The 24,629-nt window shown below is 46.5% G+C and overlaps 1 protein-coding gene across 3 annotated transcripts in view; it reads left to right on the plus strand.

Annotated features, from left to right (window-relative positions):
* Positions 1-2,145: 2,145 nt before the first annotated feature.
* Positions 2,146-24,629, plus strand: part of CCDC125 (coiled-coil domain containing 125) — a 37,814-nt gene continuing 15,330 nt past the window's right edge. For 2 of the 3 annotated variants that reach the window (XM_066602939.1, XM_066602942.1), the window contains exons 1-4: positions 2,146-2,282; positions 4,231-4,555; positions 19,412-19,470; positions 22,086-22,172. In XM_066602939.1, coding sequence (XP_066459036.1) covers positions 4,270-4,555; positions 19,412-19,470; positions 22,086-22,172 — 432 coding nt within the window. In that variant the 5' untranslated portion in view covers positions 2,146-2,282; positions 4,231-4,269. Of the gene's footprint in view, positions 2,283-3,422; positions 4,084-4,230; positions 4,556-19,411; positions 19,471-22,085; positions 22,173-24,629 lie in introns of those variants that run through there. The other variant, XM_066602940.1, reaches the window with a different exon arrangement.

The following is a 24,629-nucleotide window of genomic DNA, read 5'->3' on the forward strand; positions in this document are numbered from 1 at the left end:
ATTCACTTTTCCTCATAATTAGAGGGGAAAAAATGGGCGTTGGGGCGTATACTGAGCTACACTGGCCATTCTGGACCTACTAATTAAGAAAAAAAAAAAGAACCCTTTTCTTATTTCTTGCGTTAGAAAAACAAACCTAATTGTATTGATTTTCCTGGGATGAGTGAAAATGCAGAATTATGAAACCAGTGATTTTCAATGGTTTCATTCCCATCTGCGATGTTTTCACTTAAAGGGGTTGTCCCGCGCCGAAACGTTTTTTGTTTTTTTTCAATAGCCCCCCCCCCCCGTTCGGCGCGAGACAAACCCGATGCAGGGGTTTAAAAAAACCAAAAACGGATAGTACTTACCCGAATCCCCGCGCTCCGGTGACTTCTTACTTACCTTGCGAAGATGGCCGCCGGGATCTTCACCCACGGTGGACCGCAGGTCTTCTCCCATGGTGCACCCTGGGCTCTGCGTTCCATTGCAGATTCCAGCCTCCTGATTGGCTGGAATCGGCACACGTGACGGGGCGGAGCTACGAGGAGCAGCTCTCCGACACGAGCGGCCCCATTCAGAAGGGAGAAGACCGGACTGCGCAAGCGCGTCTAATCGGGAGATTAGACGCTGAAATTAGACGGCACCATGGAAACGAGGACGCTAGCAACGGAACAGGTAAGTGAATAACTTCTGTATGGCTCATATTTAATGCACGATGTACATTACAAAGTGCATTAATATGGCCATACAGAAGTGCTGAACCCCACTTGCTGCCGCGAGACAACCCCTTTAAGTGATGTGTTAGTACAGTGTTTCCCAACTCCAGTCCTCAGGGAGATCGGCAACAGGTCATGTTTTCAGGATTTCCGCAGTATTGCACAGGTGATGTAATTATTGTCAGTCCTCAGACATTGCCACAGGTGTTCTTACCATAAGATATCCTGAAAACATGACCTGCTGGTGGTCCCCGAGGACTGGAGTTGGGAAACCCCTGTGTTAGAACATGCTTTCTCTCTCTTTTTGCGATATAGCCCATTGTTTTCAATGGAGCTGGCAGCAGCAGTGGCATCGGACCCATGAATCTGATAACTCTGTGACCCTCTGTGTGATGACTGCAACAACCACAGCAGGGGCTTCCTTCATCCCCTTGGGGGAATCCCTTTAGCTGTGGTGGGGGTGAAGGGATTCCCCCACAGTGATGCAAGCCTGTTTTCACATGAAAATACCTCGCATCCAGTGTTTCACATGGATTGCGAGGGCGATATTGGGGCGTGAATCATAGTCAGATATCGCCCTTGCCGGTGTGAAGCTGACCTAAAAGGGATCAAAAAGTTGTATGTACTTCAAACTGGTATCAAGAAAAACTGTGAATTACTCTATGAAAAACAACCCCTCACACAGCCACGCTGCTGATAAAATAACATTCTGAGTCTCAGAAGATGCCGCAGAGGCAATTCATTTTTAAACAGTAAATGTTTTTATCTTTTTAGAAATATTACATTCGAGTACATTAAAAAACTGAATCTGGTATTACCACATTTGTACTGACACTCAGAATAAAATTAACATGTCATTTCTGCTGCACTATGAACACATAAAAACAAAACCCCAAAAACTGGGGCAATTGTGGGTTTTTAAAAATATTTTACCCTGCTTTAAAAAAATAAAGAAATAAATTTTTCAACACATTTTTTGGTACAGAAGTACAGCTATTGACGTGGTTTCACACCTGTGCATGGGTTACGCATTCCTGATTCGTTCAGAAAGCAGGAAATTGGAATCCCCACGGCTGAACGGCTCCGTCTCGGGGATGGAATCGAACAGTTTCTGCTTAGCTGCCCAGCTTTTAGCCAGAAGAAAACGCGTTGCATGCGCCACGGTTTCTTCTGGTATTTTTAGCCGGATCTACGACTGGTGGTTCCAACACAGATGTGAAACTGGCCTTAAAAACAATTTCTCATAGAAAGAAATAAGTTCTAACTCTTCAAAAGTGGGGAGAAGAAATGAAAAGAGAACATTTCAGAAGTTTCTACCAGTTACATATTGCAAAAAGTCTACCTCACCCCACCCCCAGCAGCATGTATCATAGTTACTATATCGGGCAGGACTATGAGCCGGGCACCTGGCACACTGCACCCAGGTGAGCAGGGCAAAGCCCGGGTCATGTGACCAGGAGGGGGCGGGAAGGCCACGTCCGTGAAGGAGGAAATCCCTACCTGTACGCCGTGCAGTCAGCGGGGGAGGACGAGGCTGAGCCAGGAGACTGCGGCCATGGCAGGGCAGTGACAGCGGTGTGAGAGGTGAGAACAGCTGGGGTACACGTGGGGGGCCCGGCTGTATCTGGGAGCGGTCTGCCCCTCCTGAGCACACACTGCCGGCCGCTGTGTCCCCGCCGGCTCTACACGGGGAGGACAGGCGGATAACACTTTAGGGGGTCGGAAACTTGTGGATTTGTATGGAAATAAGTGTAAAATCCTCCAACTGCCTCCTTCCCGCTTGTGTGAGCCGGGTTCCAGTGTCACAGGAGATGTCTGCTAGTGGGATTGGCGCACAGCTGACCCTTGTGGCACAAATCACAGTGTCCGGCAAAGCGCGCATTTTTTTTTCTTGAAAAAGGGATTTGTGGAAACCCCATCCACCGGCGCAGGAGGCGGAGTCAGTGCCAAGATTGTCAGGATATTGGTACTTGAGGGTTATCTGTCACCACTTTAATATATACCATTCAACGCTACCATGTTTCCCCGAAAATAAGACAGGTATCTGTAAGCCCGATGCCGGCTGCTTTAAAGAATAAAGTATTTAAGAGCCGACACTTTGTATCCCTGTATGTGCAGAAGTAGCGCTTGGACCGCCGGCGAGTCTAGAGCTCAGTGTGGTTTTCCGCTGGAGAGGAGGTGAGCGCTTGCTTTTATGACCACATATATTTTTGGAGTAGGGCTTGTTTTTCAAGCATCCTGAAAAATCATGCTAGGGCTTATTTTGGGGGAAAACCCTATCCTGCAGACTGTTGCTGCATTTACACCACCTGAATAATATTATAAATATTTATGTTTTGGGGAAATAAGAAAAAGTTTAAAACAGGCTTTTTTTTCCCACATCTGTATTGGTGTAAACGTTTGTGAAGTTAAAGTGGTGACAGATGACCCCCAAGTACCCGGATATCTCACACAGCAGAATCCAGTTCACTTACGCCTTTAGAACCACAGCAGATATCTGTGGCACATGCGTTTCCCTTTTTTTCTCACCCTCCTGGGTCACTCTGATGCCAGGGTAAACCAGCCTCAGGTGCCACCAGTCTAATAGGTCTGCGGGGCAAGCATAGGGTTCGAGGAACTCCTCAGTGACTTCTAATATTCCTTTAGGTTACAGTAGTGGGAATATTTATTATTCCGTATTATGACTCATAGCTGCTGCAGAACCTCTTGTTAAGGAGCAAAGAGAAAATTCTCGCTCACTACTGATGGAAATACAGCTGCTGAAGAACCTCTCTTTAAGTGCCCATATAGATGGTCAGGTTTTCTGTCTGTGTTGTCCATGTATCTCACGGACCCACGATAGCCTATGGTACACGTAGTTAAGAAAAAAATAGGTGTATGTCCTATGCTTATCATCTTTACTGACAAGAATAGGACTTGCAAGGTGCATCATTCATACGGGTGTCCAAGGCGTGTTGTGCCCGTCTGAAGAAGTCCTAACCTAGCGGAAGCACTGTGTCATTACCTGCCATCTGAGGGCACCACATACCCCTTCAATGTTCCATGTCCGTCCTTTAATGCAATACTATATGTTAAAGGGGTTGTCTGAGTGTAGGCGATTTTATTTATTTATTTTTTTTAATGGGTCCAAATGTGCTAAAACAATAAAAGCAGCAATACTCCAGTGATCGTTCCCCTGGTGATCCAGTGTTCCTCCTGTTTTTTTGTGTGTATTATCGGCTACGAGCACTGCAGCCAATCGGACGCTGCCGTGGTCACTTGCCTCCCTCCTCGAATCTGAGCTGCAATGCCAGAAGAGCGGCATGTTACCGCTGCAGCAGTCAGGTGGACCAACATCAGGAGGACTGCGGAAACTGCATCACTGGATGGCTGAGTTAACGAACGGGTGAGTACGGATGCTTTTATTGTTTTAGGATGTTTAAGCCAATTTAAAAAAAAATTGTCTTACACCCAACAATCCCTTTAACAGTAGACCTGGAGACATATATACTAGAAAACGCGTCGGTAGCTCATTATGTTACTTGTCTTTTAGATCTTTAAGACTATCGCCTCATTCCTGCACGCGTTGGCGATGACTGACTTCCTGTCCGAGGAGGAGGAAGACTTTATGGCTGGAGGAGACTTGGGTGAGGGCTTTGGGAGAAAGCCTGGTGGGCTCTACGAGGGTCCGGATGAGACTACAGCAAAAGCATTCAAAGTGAGGAAAGGATCCGGTTCTCTTCATTACCATCTTATCAAGAAGGGAGAAGACGATGGTAACAAAAGGCATCATGTGGGAAAGTGTAGCGCGTCTGAGGAAAGGGAGACCGTGAGGCCGTCCCGAGAGAGCTACATGCGCTGCAGACAGAACAGTATAGGTAAGAAAGTATGGTCTGTCCTTCTCACATCTAGCTTTTTTTTTCTGGTATGCTGGTCGGAAACCTGATCCATTAGCAACGCTTCCTGTCCAGCATCAACGTGACTTCCTCTTCTTGTTCAGAACTCGGGGAAGAGGAAACTTGGGATTCTTTTCCTCTTTGTTCACAACTTCTGGTGAAAACTGACACAAAGCAGCTTGATTTTATTATTGGTCAGGATCCTGAGCAGGTTGGCTTGGCCTTTTTTCCAGCCAGTACTGACCTCAGTTAGATGGCACACAGGGTGCCATCTAACTGAGGCCAGTACTGGATGGAACTTGTGTGTTTTTTTTTGTTTTTTTTTGGCATGCCTTGTCCTAAAAAATAATTATCTATATAATATGTATTGCACTGATAGGCAGTCTGCCTGTATCCTGCTTGCATGGAAAGTAGCAAGATAGCAGCAGCATGCCCCAGAGCCAAAGCTCCTAACATAAATACAGCACAAACCAGACTTGGTGCATTGATACAACACCGAACCCAACCTAAATACTGCAGCAGAACGAGACTCCTAACCTAAATACAATACTAACCAACCTCCGTACATGGATACAATATGAAAATCAGAGTTATCTACTATACATACTATCCATCGCTGTAAAATCAGAAAGCTTGAGTTTGATACATTGAGTGCTCAGTCAGGCCAGGTCAAAGTACCTATGTTAAATTTAGCGATGCCGTTGTGCTTCAGCCAACAGCTGCCCTAGGGAGAGTCAAGCGTTGCTGAGCAGCGCTTATATCAAGTGCTTATCAGTTTTTGACGGTTGCCATGTCTCCAAATCATGGAAGACTGAGCCGTGGATGGCGAACAGTTCAAGCCGAATCCTAGGCTCGACAGTTCTTAAAACATTTACAACCATTTTTCCAAACCTTTTATGTTCACGTAATGAACATCAGATCAATCTAGTTACATAAATAACACTAATCAAGATCCTAGATACATAGATCCAGTACCAGAACCAAGCTCATAATGTAAATACAGTAGTAGATCGAAGTGATTCTGTTATGGGGGCACCAATAAGCTGACAGTGACGCCTCAGAATGTCAGGGGGGAAGAGAGAGGGCAAAGAGCACAATGATTATTGGACCTGCACAAGAATTTGTCACACAGAGGAAGATCATCTGGCCAGCCGGACCTTTGGGGGCAATCTTTCCCAGCCTACATCTGCCTGGTGCACCCCTACAAGCTGGTGGCTGCGACTGCACAGCTTGCACATAGTTAAGGCTGGCCATGGCTAAAGGGTTTATTTAGAAAAAGTGTTTAGACATATTGACAATTGTAACCTCTAAAATGCCACAGGACGCAAGTTTACGTCCTGGCTGTGTGGTATTTATGCAACAGGGTGTAACCTTATATTATATGGATGGCGCAGGATCAGAAGTGAGCCCATGACATCCGGCAGCAGGAGCCGGATGTTACTGCAACAGCAAGGGTACGTGAGGACAGTGAACCCCACTGTTAACCCCCTACATCCTGCGATCTATGTAGATCACGGCATGTAAAGTGTTCACAGAGGGAGGGCGCTCCCTTTGTGATGTCATCGTACCCCTGCGATGTAATCGCGGAGGGCCGACGGGTCGCCATGGTAACATGTGCCAGATACTATATTGTCATTTTTACTGTATGATTGACATTGTAAAAAAATAAGTAAATAAGAAAAGTTTTACGATACATTATATGCACCCAAAAATGGTACCAATAAAAACTCTAGTTCGCCACACAAAAAACAAGCCCTTATACGGCCATGTCGACAGAAAAATAAAAAAGTTATGGCTTTTGAAAAGTGCAGCTGAAAATCACTCCAAAATCATTGCATTCTCAACGCTGAAACAGGCCATGTCCTTAAGGGGTTAGAACAAGATAAAATTGAGGTCCTTCTGCCAGATAGGGCCACCTTTGTCAAAAAGCCTAGAATCTAGGGAATCTTGTGTGTAAGTGTCTGTGTCAGTAAGTGTGAATCGAGGTGCAAGTGAAGCAGAATTGAGTGAGAGCAAGCAATAAGTGTGTGAGTGTGTTTAAAAAAAAAAAAAAAAAAGCGGGAGCGGTTGCAAACAGGGGGCGGTGTGTTTGGAGTGTGATCTAGTCAATCTTCACTACTTCCATAACTAAATCTAGATCCCCATAAGGATGAGCTCCATGCCTGACAATGCTGTCCAGTGTGCTACATGCGTGCTCGTCGCCCATTTGGAAGCCCAAATCCTGAATCTAAATGAGCGACTGGCAATACTGAGATTCATCGACAACATGGAAAGGAGTTGGCTGCTCACTGAGCAGGCACTCGCTGGGGTAGAGGCAGGGGGAGAGGGCAGTAGTTCGAAAGAGTCGGGGAGCAGGCAGCTAGCTGGGTGACAGACGGGGTAAAGCGAAGAGAACCAGTGAGGCTAGTCCAGAACTTGCACAACTCAACAAGTTTGCAACGTTGGCAGATGAGGGGGACGCCATTACAGAGACAGCACCGCTGCAGCACGACATGCCCTCTGCACGCCAGGGAGATGACTGCTCCAGTGAGAAGGGGACTGGGAACGCAGGGCAGGTTAGACAGGTCCTAGTGGTGGGGGACTCAATTATAAGGGGGACACATAGGGCAATCTGCCACAAAGACCGGGATCGTCGAACGGTGTGTTGTCTTCTGGCGCTCGAGTTCGACACATCACGGATCAGATTGACAGATTACTGGGAGGGGCGGGTGAGGATCCAGCAGTCATGGTGCATGTTGGCACCAATAAACAAATTAGAGATCAATGGAGGGCCCTCAAAAATGATTTCGGGGACCTAGGATCCAAGCTTATATATTATCTGCTATCGTAGTAATCGTATTGACCCATAGAACAAAGGTATCATATAATTTTTGTTGCAGTTTGTGTGCCGTAGAAATGAGATGCACCAGAACATGCAAAACATAAGCTCTGTCACTAAGGGGTTAAAACATTACCAAGTTTGACTATTTGTTGCACAGCCTGAAAGAGCAAGTTGAAGTCAGACTTTCAGTTTCACTTCAGAATCCTTGTGCATAAATATCTGTACCATATAAAACTATGGTGCGTATTCTCATACCATTCATTAGAATACTGAAATGATGGCAAATGATGGTAAAAGTCTGCCATGTGAACAAAGTCTTAGCAACAAACCCAAAGCAAACCCCTTACAACACCTCTTATCAATCTGCTGCAACCCTACCTCAACCACCTCCCCATCTATAGAGTATTGTGGCCTAATATGTGTAATGGATAAATAGGGATGGATATCCATAAGGAGAATTGATGTCGGGGAGGAGGACACGGAGCATCACATTAGTGATAATAGCTGGAAAAAAAAACCTCACTTAACGCTTATATCCACCAAGGAGGAACCATGACAAGCGCAGCACTGACAGAAATAATACCAAATACTGCATCACACCCAGACGGGAGAGAACTATTCCCTCAATTCTGGGTCTCAATGTGTTCCCTGCGGTCTGCAGGATCCTCATGGAGCTATTGAGCCTCATGAGGTATATAAATTATACAGCAAGGTATGAGGTAGTGCAACACATGCAAAATATACTAAACACCACAAGTCCCAGCAGATGCATGAGAAGTGCAAACTATGATTAAAACGTAGCCAGTAGTTTAATATCAATGGATACTTTGTAGCAATAAGGCCACTATCCCTAGGGGGAGGAGAGCGTGTAGCTAAACTGATTAGACAAAGCCAACTGAGGTAACTCAGTATATGCCCAGGCCGTAGCAGCATCTCTAGTTTTGACCGTATCCTTAGTAAGGGACAGACCCATAACCACGCCGGCCACCTGTAGACTGATCTTCTGTGAAGATGGCAATTGGTTACAGCAGACTCCCCCCATTGTCTTCAAAGACCCAAGGCAAGACAGGTGCCAGCTGCCACACAGGCAATAGGGGAAAATGTACCTAATCGGACGTCCGCTGGAGTGAAAAGTGCCAGACTTCCACGTAGAACAAAAGGACCAACAAGGAGAGATAGCCTAATAGAAGCGGGACAAACCCATCTAGTAGCGTATACTCATCTCTGCAACACATGGGTAGTCGGTGACATTACCTGTCAGCTACAGCTAACCGTGATGTTATCAATGAATCAGAGCTTACATGTATTGTTGGTATTTATAAATAAAGAAGATGGCTAAATAAGCATCAGAGTGCTTGACTTAAATATAGGTACACTGCTATGTACTACACTTAGCCACGCTGTTAACCCTTTCCAATCCAATTTGTATCCTGGTTTTGCTAGGGGGGGCTTACTCTTTTTCTGCCGTTATACAACGGCGCTGTCTGCTGGCTAAAGCCAGTACTGCATGAGGTGACACGTTGGTTAGGCTCCCACAGCAGAGAGGCTGGCAATATACAGTAAGAGAACCCCGATGGAAGTCCTCAAACATCAGAGCTGTACAGCCTTAAATCATAATGTCTTCAGAGGTCAGACAGTGGATTGGAAAGGGTTAAACAGCTATAGAGATTAAGAGGAGGAGTCCGGTATATCACGAGACTGTGTGTGATTCCCGCACTTGCGCAAAAGAGTCCTTAGTGACACGGATAGCGTCTATAGTAATGAGTGGGGTTAGCGCTAATGCCCACGGCCGGATTTCTTTGCAGCTATTAGGTTCTATTGAACCTAATAGCTCAATGTACATGCTGCGGAATTCCGCAGGGTAAAATTACCCACGGCATGTCCTATTTGCCACGGGAATACGCGCGGACGGCTTCTGTTGTAGTCAATGGAAGCCGCCCGTCACACTATACTTCTGCTGTAGCACAGCGGAAGTATAGTGTGAATACGCGCCCCGCCGGCTGCGTCATGTGACACCCCGCCGATGTGTCATGCGGCGCTACGCAGCGGATCCTGAGGTGAGTATGGGGTCTTTGGGGGGGGCGCCGTGACTGAGTCTGCTGGGGTATTCCACTCGGGGAGCCCGTCATGGCCGTGGGCATGAGCCCTTAGGATTCTCTGCACGTCGCAAGAGTGCCTGTGATCCTCGCACAGGCGCAGTGGAACTCCCCGAACGCCGGGTTGGTTTGCTGTGACGGATGAGAGCAATCTTTCTTATAGTGCTGAGGTAAAATCAAAGCTGCGCTGTGATTGGTTGCTGTGGACAACACAGATCTCTTTTGGACAGTTTTCATAAGAGTGCGGTGCCGGGCTCATTTTTGTTGCGCATAAAGTTGTGCCAATTTGCGTAGAGGCTCATAACCAAATTTTTGATGAACAAATGATTTGGGACTGCTCCAAAATATAGTAGTAATAGAAGTTATTATGTAAGAAAATAACTTTGAAAGCCCACTTTTCAATACCCAATACCTGCTCTTATAGCACCATGCAATGCACGGGTATATTTTGCTAAAAAGTTTCTGCATTCTGTAGTTCGAAGTGAAATGGGTCCAGCAGTGCCAGACTCCTCACCCCTGCTTTAAGTGGGCATTTTACTAATTTACAAAATTTTACTAATTTAGTTAATAGTTATGTGTGCATGTGGTGTATATGTACTGTTTGTATAGTAGAGCAGTATGTACAGTTAGGGCCAGAAATATTTGGACAGTAACACAATTTTCGCGAGTTGGGCTCTGCATGCCACCGCATTGGATTTGAAATGAAGCCTCTACAACAGAATTCAAGTGCAGATTGTAACGTTTAATTTAAAGGGTTGAACAAAAATATCTGATAGAAAATGTAGGAATTGTACACATTTCTTTACAAACACTCCACATTTTATGTTTCAACGGTTTTTATTGAAATAAAATCTTAAGGGTGGCAACACTCTGCCGCAATTTCCCCACGCAGGGGGGTAAAGTTTTGGCGTTACAGTACAGAGTCTTTGGCCTGTTTTTAACTTATATAATATAAATAACAATTAACAGAACTAAAATATTTATTCAGTTTGCAAGGATAGGGTTACATCATGGTGTTATGAGTCTCACATGTTTTTATTAGAATGGTAGGGGGGTGGGGGGTAAAACAGATCTCGATGTCCTCCAGCTCTGGTCATGACTAAGAGATTCATTATTTTTTATTAGATGTCTTTGCCACCTTCATAGTGGATATTTTTAGGTTAGTGAATATAACTAGATGGCTCTAGCAGGATCTTCCACTTATGTCCTCATGTGGTTGTATAGATTAGGGATGTTGATGTGCGTTATCCAGGGATTCCATATCTTCTCAAATTGGGGGGTTGTGTCTTGCCGGATGGCTACAAGCTTTTCGTTTAGAAAAATCTTATTTATTCGTGTTATGCAGGCTTCGAAGGGTAGTGTAGGTTTTCTCCATTGTTGTGCTATTAGTATGCGAGCTGCCATAGTTATATGTTGGAGTAACTTAAATGGAGGGTTGCGCATTCCTGTGGGTTTATTTAACACTCCACATTTTAGGAGCTCAAAAGTAATTGGACAAATAAACATAACCCAAACAAAATATTTTTTTTTCAATATTTTGTTGCGAATCCTTTGGAGGCAATCACTGCCTTAAGTCTGGAACCCATGGACATCACCAAACGCTGGGTTTCCTCCTTAATGCTTTGCCAGGCCTTTACAGCCGCAGCCTTCAGGTCTTGCTTGTTTGTGGGTCTTTCCGTCTGAAGTCTGGATTTGAGCAAGTGAAATGCATGCTCAATTGGGTTAAGATCTGGTGATTGACTTGGCCATTGCAGAATGTTCCACTTTTTTGCACTCATGAACTCCTGGGTAGCTTTGGCTGTATGCTTGGGGTCATTGTCCATCTGTACTGTGAAGCGCCGTCCGATCAACTTTGCAGCATTTGGCTGAATCTGGGCTGAAAGTATATCCCGGTACACTTCAGAATTCATCCGGCTACTCTTGTCTGCTGTTATGTCATCAATAAACACAAGTGACCCAGTGCCATTGAAAGCCATGCATGCCCATGCCATCACGTTGCCTCCACCATGTTTTACAGAGGATGTGGTGTGCCTTGGATCATGTGCCGTTCCCTTTCTTCTCCAAACTTTTTTCTTCCCATCATTCTGGTACAGGTTGATCTTTGTCTCATCTGTCCATAGAATACTTTTCCAGAACTGGGCTGGCTTCTTAAGGTGTTGTTCGGCAAATTTAACTCTGGCCTGTCTATTTTTGGAATTGATGAATGGTTTGCATCTAGATGTGAGCCCTTTGTATTTACTTTCATGGAGTCTTCTCTTTACTGTTGACTTAGAGACAGATACACCTACTTCCCTGAGTGTGTTCTGGACTTCAGTTGATGTTGTGAACGGGTTCTTCTTCACCAAAGAAAGTATGCGGCGATCATCCACCACCGTTGTCTTCCGTGGACGCCCAGGCCTTTTTGAGTTCCCAAGCTCACCAGTGAATTCCTTTTTTCTCAGAATGTACCCGACTGTTGATTTTGCTACTCCAAGCATGTCTGCTATCTCTCTGATGGATTTTTTCTTTTTTTTCAGCCTCAGGATGTTCTGCTTCACCTCAATTGAGAGTTCCTTTGACCGCATGTTGTCTGGTCACAGTAACAGCTTCCAAATCCAAAACCACACACCTGGAATCAACCCCAGACCTTTTAACTACTTAATTGATTACAGGTTAACGAGGGAGACGCCTTCTGAGTTAATTGCAGCCCTTAGAGTCCATTGTCCAATTACTTTTGGTCCCTTGAAAAAGAGGAGGCTATGCATTACAGAGCTATGATTCCTAAACCCTTTCTCCGATTTGGATGTGGAAACTCTCATATTGCAGCTGGGAGTGTGCACTTTCAGCCCATATTATATATATATAATTGTATTTCTGAACATGTTTTTGTAAACAGCTAAAATAACAAAACTTGTGTCACTGTCCAAATATTTCTGGCCCTAACTGTATGTAGCAAGTGTTCATACACCAGAGCGTTATATATATAGATAGATTATGTGCGTGTGAGATTGTGTATAATGCGTTAGAGGGAGTAAAAAAAATTCTAGTACCTAAAATTTTATAAAAACCACTTAAGGCCACCTTCAACCCTGCACTTGTATTTTCACTGTACAGCTCAATCCTTGGAGTCAAACAATGAAAAAACCAGAGCTGCTGGATCCAGCCAGTGTCAGAACCAGCAATTCTCGGGGGCCCCGTGCCCACACCACCGGTCCTGCCACCCGGGTTACAGGAGTGCGGCGTAGGGGAGCCCCGGTTCTTGTGATCTCCCCGGGCCGCTGTCAGACTGGTCGCCGCCGGGTTGCTAGGGAGGCAGCAGGTGCTTCTCTAGGCACTTGACTACCAGGCTGGCTTCCCTAGTAACTGTCTGTGCTGCAGACTGGGGGTGTGTCCCCAGCACCTCCCTGATTAGCCCTGCTGCTGTCAGGCTCCCCGCCCCAATCGGCTTCTGGGGCGGGAGCGCTGACAGCATTTAAAAAGGTGTGTTTTCCTTTCAGCCCTTGCCAGTGTTAGTTTGGTCTTCCAGCTGCACCCGCGTATTCTTTTGACTCCTGTTTGTGACCCCGGCTTTCCTGACCTCTGCTTTTGGACCTTGACTACGTTTTTGCCTGACCCCCCTGTACTGCGTACCCTCCTGTTGCCGACCCGGATTGTCTGACCATTCTACCGTTGTTTGTCTTCAGTGTCTGTTTGTCTTCCCGTGTCCCGCTTCCCTAGTGAGGGTAGGGACCGCCGCCCAGTTGTCGCCCTGGGGGTTAGCCCAGGGGGGCAAGTAGGCAGGGACAGGGGTTGCGGGATATCTCAGGGACCCCCATATCCCGGACACTGTCCTGACAGTAACACTGGCCGAACGAAGGTCAGACCCTTGCATCCGCCCGGCAACTCTGAACCCCTCGATGGAGGCCATGGCAGCTTTAGCGAACCAGGTCCAGTTCCTTACGAACCTTGCCCAGGACCTAACAGCCCGCTTGCAGCGACAGGAACAAGCGGCAGCTGCAGGTCCCATGCAGCCCCCTTCCGCTCCAGGAACAATGACAGAACCTCGAGCCACGCTTCCGGATTGTTTCTCCGGAGAGAGAAGTCAGTTTTTCGCATTTAGAGAGAGCTGCAAGCTCTACTTTGATCTCCGCCCCCACTCCTCTGGTACTGAATACCAGAAAGTGGGAATTGTAATTACCCGCCTGAGGGGAGAGCCCAAAATTGGGCTTTCTCATTACCTGCTGGCTCTCCCGCCCGACTATCCCTTGACGCCTTTTTTTCCGCCTTGGGTCAAATTTATGACGAACCCGACCGTGCCGGCTACGCAGTCTCCAAGCTTCTGGCCCTGCGCCAGGGTTGCAAGATGGCGGAGGACTACTGTTCCCAATTCCGCCAGCACTGTACAGAATCCGGGTGGAATGATGCCGCCCTAAAAGACCTATTTTTGACCGGTCTGTCTGAGGGTCTTAAGGACCTACTCGTGGCCCACCCGGAGCCAAGAACCCTGGAGCAAGCCATGTCGCTGGCTATTCGGGCTGACCGACGTTTGAGGGCCAGACACGCCGCTCGGACCACTCCACTCCCCACGCCCACTTCTTCTACTGACCCGACTTTTCCACCTCCCACCACCGAGGCCATGGAGCTGGGAGCCATGAACCCCAAGCAACGACGGGAAAATCGCCTGAAGAAGAACCTCTGCTTCTACTGTGGGGAGCCGGGTCACCGCATTGCAACCTGCGCCAAGAAGCCATGGCAGGGAAAACGTCCGCTCCTAGGCAGTTGTCCGGAGGACTGTCTAGGAGCCAAGGTACTCCCTGTGTTGTCCAAAATGTTATTGCCTTGCACCCTAGAATTCCATTCTTTCCACCGTACTGGGCAAGCCTTCGTTGATTCTGGGGCTGCTGCTAATTTCGTTAACTTTAATTTCGTTGCCCAACTGTCCGGGGTTCTGTTACGTTTAGAGACTCCGATTCTTGTTTCAGGAGTGGACTCCACTCCACTGCAAGCAGGGGTAGTTAATCTGGTTACCCCTGAGGTAAGGTTTACTATAGGAGCCCTACATGTTGAAACCTGCACATTTCTGGTGATGAGAGATTTGTCTGTGGACGTCGTCCTAGGTCTCCCCTGGCTCCGGGAGCACAACCCGGTAGTAAATTGGGACACGTTGGAACTGGTAGAGTGGGGTCCCCGCTGTGCCAACCACCTATGTCCGGTGGAGGTGGGGATCTCCACCTGCGAGGGGATTCCCCTACCAGATTACCTCTCCGAGTTCTCGGATGTCTTCTCCAAGCAATTATCTGAAGCCCTGCCCCCTCATAGGGAATGGGACTGTAAAATCGATTTGATTCCTGGGGCCAAACTTCCTAAGGGCCGCATTTATAATGTTACGGTTCCAGAGAGAGAATCCATGAGGGACTATATCCAGGACAGCTTGGCCAAGGGGCACATCCGGCCCTCAGAATCCCCGGTGGGTGCCGGGTTTTTCTTCGTCGAGAAAAAGGATGGGGGTCTCCGGCCCTGTATTGACTATAGAGAGCTAAATAAGATCACAGTCAGAAACCAGTATGCCCTTCCGCTCATTCCTGACCTCCTCAACCAGGTCGCTGGTGCCCAATGGTTTTCTAAACTTGATCTCAGGGGGGCATACAACCTCATTCGCATTCGGGAGGGGGATGAGTGGAAAACTGCCTTCAATACGCCTCTCGGTCATTTTGAATACCTAGTAATGCCTTTTGGCTTGTGTAACGCCCCCGCCATTTTTCAGGGGTACATGAATTCTGTGTTTCAGGATATCATGGGGGTGTTTGTCGTTGTATATCTAGACGACATTCTGATTTTTTCCTCCGACTTGCCGAGTCACCGTACTCATGTTCAAACCGTGCTAGCTCGACTCAGACATAACAAGCTGTTTGCTAAGCTCGAGAAATGTGTTTTTGGGGTACAAAAGATATCATTCTTGGGGTATATTATCACGCCATGCGACTTCCAGATGGATCCTGGGAAGGTGAAAGCCATCACGGAGTGGGCTCGGCCAGGTACCTTGAAAGCTCTTCAACGCTTCCTCGGCTTCGCCAATTACTATCGCAAGTTCATCAAAGACTTCTCCGTGGTGGCTAAACCTCTAACGGACCTCACCAGAAAGGGAGCAGATGTGAGTACCTGGTCTTCTGAGGCTCTGAGGGCCTTCGATAACCTAAAGGCGGCGTTCTCTTCAGCGCCTGTCCTGGTACAACCGGATCTGTCCTGCCCATTTGTGGTGGAGGTAGATGCCTCAGAGTTTGGTGTGGGAGCGGTACTGTCCCAAGGGCCCTCCACACTCACTAACCTTAGACCGTGTGCCTATTTTTCTAGAAAGTTCTCTTCCACTGAACGGAACTACGATATAGGCAACCGGGAATTGCTGGCTATTAAGTGGGCTTTTGAGGAGTGGAGGCATTTTTTGGAAGGAGCTCGTCACCAGATCACGGTACTCACAGACCATAAAAACCTCACCTATTTAGATTCCGCTAAGAGGGTAAATGCTCGGCAAGCCCGCTGGGCCTTGTTTTTCTCTCGGTTCAATTTTGTTGTTACCTATAGACCCGGTTCTAAAAACGTCAAGGCAGACGCCCTGTCTAGGAGTTTTGGTTCTCCGGAACCTTCCGAGTCTGAGCCTGAGAGCATTCTCTCTCCTGGAGTGGTCCTCGCTGCTGTCTCCTCCGACCTTTCACCTCTCATACACGCTGCTCAACAATCCGCCCCTGAAGCCCTTCCGGAAGGCAAATTTTTTGTTCCGTTGTCACTGAGATTGAAAGTGTTAGAGGAGACACATGCTTCAGTCCTAGCTGGACACCCCGGTATCAGGGGTACACTAGAGTTAGTATCCAGACTCTATTGGTGGCCGCACATGGCCAGGGATGTACGGTTATTTGTGTCCGCGTGCCCGGTTTGCGCAAGGGGGAAGAATCTCAGGAGACGTCCTGAGGGTCCTCTTCTTCCCTTGCCCATTCCGTCCAGGCCATGGTCCCATTTGTCCATGGATTTTATTACTGATCTGCCATCCTCGCTGGGGAATACGGTCATTTGGGTCATAGTTGACCGTTTTTCTAAAATGTCACATTTCGTTCCGCTTTGCAAGTTACCTAACGCCAAACTTCTGTCTGAAATGTTCATCAAGGAGATTGTTCGGCTACATGGGATCCCCGAGGATATTGTGTCAGATAGAGGGGTACAGTTCGTCGCTCGCTTCTGGCGAGCTTTTTGTAAAAACCTAAATGTCAATTTGTCTTTTTCCTCCGCCTTCCATCCCGAGAGTAACGGACAAACAGAACGGATGAATCAAGAACTTATCCAGTACCTGCGACTTTTTGTCTCTGATAACCAGTTTCAGTGGGCCAACTACCTGCCTCTCGCCGAATTTGCTATTAACAACCATGTTAACTCGTCATCTCAAGTGTCACCTTTTTTTTGTAACTATGGGTTCCATCCCCGATTCTCGCTTTCTACTCCCCTTGTCTCGAACAATCCGGCCGCTGACATATCCTCTGAGGAACTGTGCACAGTTTGGGCCCAGGTTCGTAAGAACCTTCAGGGCTCCCAAGAGAAGCTACGTAAATACTCTGAGAAAAGATGTACTATCTCGGCACCTTTTGTGGTCGGGGAGCAGGTTTTATTGTCATCCAAAAATCTGAGACTTAAGGTTCCCTCCCTGAAACTTGCTCCTCGGTTCATTGGCCCATTTACTGTGTCGCAGGTTATCAACCCGATGTCATATAAGTTGTCACTTCCGGACTCCTGGAAGGTCCACAAGGTTTTTCATAAAAGCTTGCTTAAAAAATACGTGACTCCAGTTCTACCCACCCAGAACCCGCCCCCTCCTTCTTTGGTACAGGGGGAACTGGAGTATGAAGTAGAAAGGCTTGTTGACGCCCGACGGGTTAGAGGTGTACTGCAGTACCTGGTCCACTGGAGTGGATTTGGCCCTGAGGATAGGACGTGGGTCCCTGCCAGGGACGTTCATGCCCCACGCCTAGTCCGATCATTCCACAGGGCCTTCCCGCTCAAGCCCGCTCCTGGCCATGGGGGTCCGGTGTCCCCCCGTAGAAGGGGGGGTACTGTCAGAACCAGCAATTCTCGGGGGCCCCGTGCCCACACCACCGGTCCTGCCACCCGGGTTACAGGAGTGCGGCGTAGGGGAGCCCCGGTTCTTGTGATCTCCCCGGGCCGCTGTCAGACTGGTCGCCGCCGGGTTGCTAGGGAGGCAGCAGGTGCTTCTCTAGGCACTTGACTACCAGGCTGGCTTCCCTAGTAACTGTCTGTGCTGCAGACTGGGGGTGTGTCCCCAGCACCTCCCTGATTAGCCCTGCTGCTGTCAGGCTCCCCGCCCCAATCGGCTTCTGGGGCGGGAGCGCTGACAGCATTTAAAAAGGTGTGTTTTCCTTTCAGCCCTTGCCAGTGTTAGTTTGGTCTTCCAGCTGCACCCGCGTATTCTTTTGACTCCTGTTTGTGACCCCGGCTTTCCTGACCTCTGCTTTTGGACCTTGACTACGTTTTTGCCTGACCCCCCTGTACTGCGTACCCTCCTGTTGCCGACCCGGATTGTCTGACCATTCTACCGTTGTTTGTCTTCAGTGTCTGTTTGTCTTCCCGTGTCCCGCTTCCCTAGTGAGGGTAGGGACCGCCGCCCAGTTGTCGCCCTGGGGGTTAGCCCAGGGGGGCAAGTAGGCAGGGACAGGGGTTGCGGGATATCTCAGGGACCCCCATATCCCGGACACTGTCCTGACAGCCAGTACAGAACAGAAGCAGTGCCAGAGACCCCGTTGACTATAATGGGGTCCGTCTGGCTTCTAGCATGCCAGGGAAATGTTCCCAGATTAGATGAGATTTTGTGCTCGATCTATAATGGAAGCTTCCAATGCAGATCTAAATAAAGTCTAAAAGAAAATAGAATAAAGCAGGATGAGCGGACACTAAAGAGCAATATGGAGGAATCCACAAGAGGAACATTTATGTGGCTAGCTAAACACATGCGGTATCTACATGCGCCATTGCAATTTGTTTCAATGGTTAAAGAAAAAGAGGGCACACCGAGTTTAACTGGATTCATGGCTACTAACTGTCTGACCTACTGTAGAATTCCAAAAATGGAAAACCTGGTTAAAGAGTTTTTCTGTGACTTTTTTACAATTGATGACCTATCCTCAGCATAATCAATGGTTGATTGGTGGGGGGCCACTGCTTGGGTTCCCTGGCGATCAGCTGATCCCTTAGCCTGGGGATAGCGCTGTGGCCTTTGTTTTCTAATTCAGTGGAATATGTATCTATATCCAACTGGGCTGCTGCATTTTTGACAGCGCTATCAGCTTCCAGCGCGGTATGCACTTATATCAGGCCCAGGGATCAGCTGATTGTCGGGAATTCCAAGTGGTGAACTTGAGCCAATCAACTATTGATGACCTCTTCCTGAGGATAAGTGATCAATATTAAGAGTACTGGACAACCCTTTAAGTGGATTCTTAAAATGCAGTACATTTTTCAGAGATGTGTGCCAATTCTTGGTGTAAATCGTTTGTGTGTATATGTAAGAGTAATCTGCCCAACATGCCTAGTGAGGTGTGTGAAATCTAACAAGTCAAGTGTGCCATACTTCTGAAACTCTTGTTGCAATTTGCTGGCTTATAAGTGCACTGATGACACTATTTGATATTACTACATATCATTCTGCTAGTGTTTGCATCGGTAGGCGACACAGTTTTTTTTTAAAATAGGCGATTCAGTGATGTGTTCTCCTTTCTTAAAATAACTCTCTACAACTGAGCAGATCAAATCTGCAATGTAGCCAGTGTGATGTTTGCTACAATCGTACACGTGGGAAGATATTCATGCATATTATTAACCGTCTGGTAATTTTGTTGATTTCCTAACTGTACCCAGTGGAGACTGTCTAGTAACTACATCCTTCTGCTATATCCCGGTCCTCTGCAGATGCAAGCTCTGAAGTGTCTAGTGAAGATCTGAAGCAACGTCTCCAAGACTTAACTGAAGTACGTTTGATGCATAGCTGCAGCTGTTCTGTATGTTCTCTTTATTCTCCTGCAGTTTGCTGCTTATAGTAAAGTTATCCCATAGCCTTTGTCGAAGTATAGAAGCTCCAAATGTTATCTTGACACTTAACGTGTTCTACTTTAAGGTGCTTTTACACGGAACGATTATTATTTGGAGTCCCACAATTCAGAAAACTGAATGACGTATTGTTCACTTATGAATGACTGCCTGCTTACTGTGAATGGAGACGGGTAGGCTGGTACAATTACCGAGACGCTCCATCTCCATTCAGTCAGCGATACTTAGTCCTGTGTAAAAGCACAGGAACGATTATCGCCGGGACAACTTGTTGCTCGACAGATCGTACCGTGTAAAAGCACCTTTAGCCACAATGTGAATTACCATGATGCTCCAGTCATGTTAATAATTGCCAACTCTGTGCCATACACTATGCCGTTTAGCAATGGTTAACTGGCACATCATGGCGCTTCACGTTTTACTCATTTAAAGTGTTGTAGTTAAGGCCTCCTGCACACTGGCGGATTTGCATTGCGGAGTCGCGGTGGGTGTCCGCCCTCGGACTCCGCAGCAAATACCGCCCTATAGCATTCAATGGCAAAATGCCATTTCATCTCCACGAGCGAAAATAGATTGCGATTTTCCACTCGCTGAAAAGAAATATCAGCATGCTGCGATTCTGTGCAGGCTACGCACAGACAGCTTCCATTGAAGTCAATGGAAGCATTCTGTCCCGCAGCACTTCAGCAGTAAGCACTGCGGAAGTATCACGGGATATGCGTCATTGCCGAGCGCCGGCACCTACTGCACATGTGCGACAGAATGCTGGCTGGCACATCCACAGCACTCGCAGAAAATGCCGGACAAGTACGTGGTTGGTCACTGGCCAGGCACTGGGTCGAACTCGGCTGTGGGAATCCCGCATGCAGGGTCCAACCCGCCTGTGTGCAGGAGGCCTAACACGTGAAGTTATGAAAACCGAATACTTGCTACATCACTGTGTATGTATGTGTGTATATGTAATATTTATATAATCTATTTAAACATTTTTATTATTTCTTTTTGGTATAATATATATTTTTTATGCTTTGAATGTGGACTAATAAGCAGTTTTACTGTGATGCCAGTGTTGGATTGTTCTTAACCAGTATTGCAAGTTACTTAGCATAAATGCTATAACAGTGGGACCATTGTTGCAGAGGTTCTACTTGTTTTTGCTTTGTGCGCTCTCTTCTCTTTTTGGTTCATAGTGTTAAATTTTCCACAATCTGCAGAATCTGATAAAGTAGAATCCAGCTATAAATGATCAATAGGCATGGCATAGATATATTTATTTTACTCCTTTTTTATGTATTTGATTTTACTCATTTATATAGTGCTGACAAACTCCGCACCAGATGCTAGCTGTGTTACACTGTTGACACATTCCTGGCCTTTTAACTATTTTAGATGCTCATCACATCATTTAAGCCATTATAAAGAGTTGACGTCCTATTGGCCCCCTTGCAACAAGATTGTGAGGTGCCAATAGGTTGTCATGGTTACTGATACTTAGTGAAGGCCAGGCAGGTCATGTATTCAAAAATATTACACCCTGACCATAGCAGAGCTAAGTAGGCTAGCAATGACTGATACACTGCAAAACTTTGACATTGCTAACATACTGTATTATTAAAGCAACATGCAATTGCATGTTCAGGTCCCCTAGCGGAACCAAAAGAAAATGCTCTAAAAACAGAACATTTATTTATTTTATTTATTTATTTATTTATTTATATATATATATATATATATATATATATATATATATATATATATATATATATATATATATATAGTGCAAGCTTTTATGCTTTTCCCAACCTTCTGTGAAGTGACAACCACTGTTGTGTTCAGAGCAGTTGTCACTTCCTTTCATCAATATCTGCAGCATTTTCGCAAAAGATAGTCAAAATCCGCATTATCATTGCAAATTTCGACACAAAATCGGCTTTTCGGATTTCAGAAGATACTGCACTCCTTTTAACCTCAAAGTTTTTGCACTCTTGAAGCTTCCTTACCATTTCAAGAGTATTGCCATGATGTTGTCTTGAATGTCAACCAACGGACTGACGACATGCCACGTAAAATATCCCCAGATCATAACAGAACTTTAGCCATATTGAACTGTTGACAAAACACACTTGAGCAAAAAGTGTTCCCCGGGCATCCAACACCCAAGTATGTCCATGTGATTTGAAGATGGAGTAGTGTGATCCGTCACTCCATAGAATGTTCTTCCATTGTTCAACTGTCCGATGACCCTCCTTGCAGCACTGTAGATGGGCCGATGCATTATGCTTTGTGATGGACTGCTTGTGTGCAGCGGCATAACCCGTATGTCCAATAGTGTGCAGCTCCTGTCAAAAACCATGGCTGACACTTCCAAGGGTCTGCATCTTATGTTTAGGACACGTGATATGCTAATAAATTATCTATTTTACTGATAGGAGTGTCCAAATAGTTTTACTTTCCTCTGTCATATCTTTTAAAAATCTGTTGTATTATTAGTTTTCTGATGTTTAACGTAATGGAAGTTTATTACTACCGTCTTCAGGAAGTAGAAATTTTAAGAGTGGAACTTGAAGCTTCCCAAAGACAACTTGATGGAAAAGATGAAGCACTGAAGATATTACAAAACATGGTAAGTTATAGAACTGGAACTTCATAGCGGGTGTTTCTCTCGCTGGGAAACCAAAACATTCCTCAATTACGTTGTAAATTTTGTATGATTCCCTATGGTATTTGATCTAGACTAAGATTTTGGGCAGAAAGAAAAGCTGTCTAAAGTTGCTATGGGATTGTTGTCCACCGCACTCAATTTTTCAAGAGCTCTAAAAGGAATGAAGGTTGCGCTGTGACTGTCCTTGTTGCCCATAGGATCCAGTTTTTGTTTTATAAATCCACCCCCCCCCCCCAATACTTCTCCCAGATTTATTAAACATCACACCTCTCAACAAAGTGGACTGTGCTTTTAACATCGAGACCCAACTGATATGGGCCTCCTGCACACGAGCAGAAATTCCACAGAGAGATTCCCCGCAGAATTTCCGCCTGTGCCCGCTTCCATAGGATTACATTAGATAATGCAAACCTATGCGGACAGCTGCGATTTGTCCATGTGAAAACACGCACTGTAAACAAATCGTGGCATGTCCTATTTCTGTGCGAGCCTCATGGAGGCCTGCACAGAAACGTCACTAGTGACACAGCAACTCTGCACTGCACATCTGCTTGCTGGGCGGCAGCCAGCACATAGCACAGTGGAGCGAGACGCTGGGAGCGGGTGAGCCGTGGGTCACTGCAGGGGCATGGCTTGCATCCCGCTGTGAGAATTCTGGCAGCGGGATCCGACCTGGCCGTCTGCAGGAGGGCCATACAGGTGTTTGACTCAGTGTGCCACAAACATAGACACAGTTAAACAGTGTGTGGTTAATAACTGGCAAACTGCTTCATTTAAGCAATGTCGAAGGGCATTTTGGAAATAGAATCACGTGTCTCTATAAAAGCTGCTGTCTGTCAATCAATAAACGGATTACTTTGGATCACATCCCATGCTGTGTGATTTAATGTTGGTCTCCTGAGCTCAGCTTACCTCTATCATTGAATTTGGATCCCTATAGCATATTGTATAGCAAATATTGGTTTGCACTAACAGAAAGTTACCCTCGGTAAGATGTGCAACACGCCGCACTCTAATGTCAGCATGGAGAAAACTCAGTCATTTTTGTGAATGATTAATTTAGAAAAATCTATGGCCGTCAAAATCACCAGTGCAGACGCCACCTGGTTTCTTCTTGTGGGGCCATGAATACAGCAATGAACTGCGAACAACTGATGCCCTCAAAAACGCAATATGGCAAAAGATTGCTACCATTACTGATTTCAAATTAGCGGATGTCTTCCCCAATATACAGACTCTCTTACAATTGCTAGGATGCTGAGGGGCCATTTTCAGTAGATGCTATTGGCAGATCTTGTTTTGCAATGTAAAAGGTAAATACAGATTTTCATGGGAAATTAGATAAAAGCTGAAGTTGGTGAGGAATGTTTTAGGCTTCCTACAGGTAGGCTTCCTTCCTGTATTACACTATACTTTGCTGTATTAGGGGAGCTTATTTAGGCTGGGTTCTCACATGCCGAATTCCCGGCGGAAATCTTGCAGTTTGGCCGCAGCAAAAAAAATGTGAGATTTCCGCCGGTAGAAGCACTGCTTCAAAACCTGCGGCACTTAGCCGCGGATTTTGAAGCGGCCTGACCGTTTGCTCTTCCTCTGCGGTCGGCGCTCCCATAGAGGAGAGCGTGGCTGCAGCAGAAAAAGAAAAAAAATGAACATGCTGCGGCCAGCGAATCCGCGCCGCAGCGCCGGCTTTGCCGCGGCGGATTTGCCGTCCCCTGTGGACGAGATTTCTGAGAAATCTCGTCCACATGGCTGGCTAATCCCAGGATTAGCAGCCGCAGGCGGATTTGCCGCGGCAAAATTCCGGACGGAATTTCCACGGCAAATCCGCTCCGTGTGAACCCAGCCTTACAGGGGGAGATAAAACTATAATGCCTTAGTTGAGCACACTTAAACGGGTTGTCCCAACTGAACAATCCCCGATCATACCCTACAGGCTATACCGCCACCGAGGACCTCCCTGCCAACTGGTGCGGAGAGCTTCCTCGGAAAATGCTCCTTGCTCTGGCATACTTGGTGTGATCCTGTATTATATGATTGGCCTTTCTTCTTCTTTTTCTTTTCTTTCCACTATGTGTAATGTCACATTTCTTCTGCATCAGGTACTGCAGGGAAATATATCTTCATCAGCTGCACCTGTGGCAATTTGCTGATTACTTTGTTGTTTCCTTATTTAGTCAACTTCTTTTAACTTTTTCCAATCCAATTTGTATCCTGGTTTTCCTAGGGGGCTTACTCTTTTTCTGCCGTTATACAATGGCGCTATCTGCTGGCTAAAGCCAGTACTGCATGAGGTGACACGTTGGATAGGCTCCAACAGCAGAGAGACTAGCAATAAACAGTAAGAGAACCCCAACGGACGTCTTCCAATATTGGAGCTGTACAGCCTTAAATCATAATGTCTTCAGACAGTGGATTGGA

Source organism: Eleutherodactylus coqui, chromosome 5 (genome assembly GCF_035609145.1).
Source record: "Eleutherodactylus coqui strain aEleCoq1 chromosome 5, aEleCoq1.hap1, whole genome shotgun sequence".
In the NCBI taxonomy this organism is placed as follows: Eukaryota; Metazoa; Chordata; class Amphibia; order Anura; family Eleutherodactylidae; genus Eleutherodactylus; species Eleutherodactylus coqui.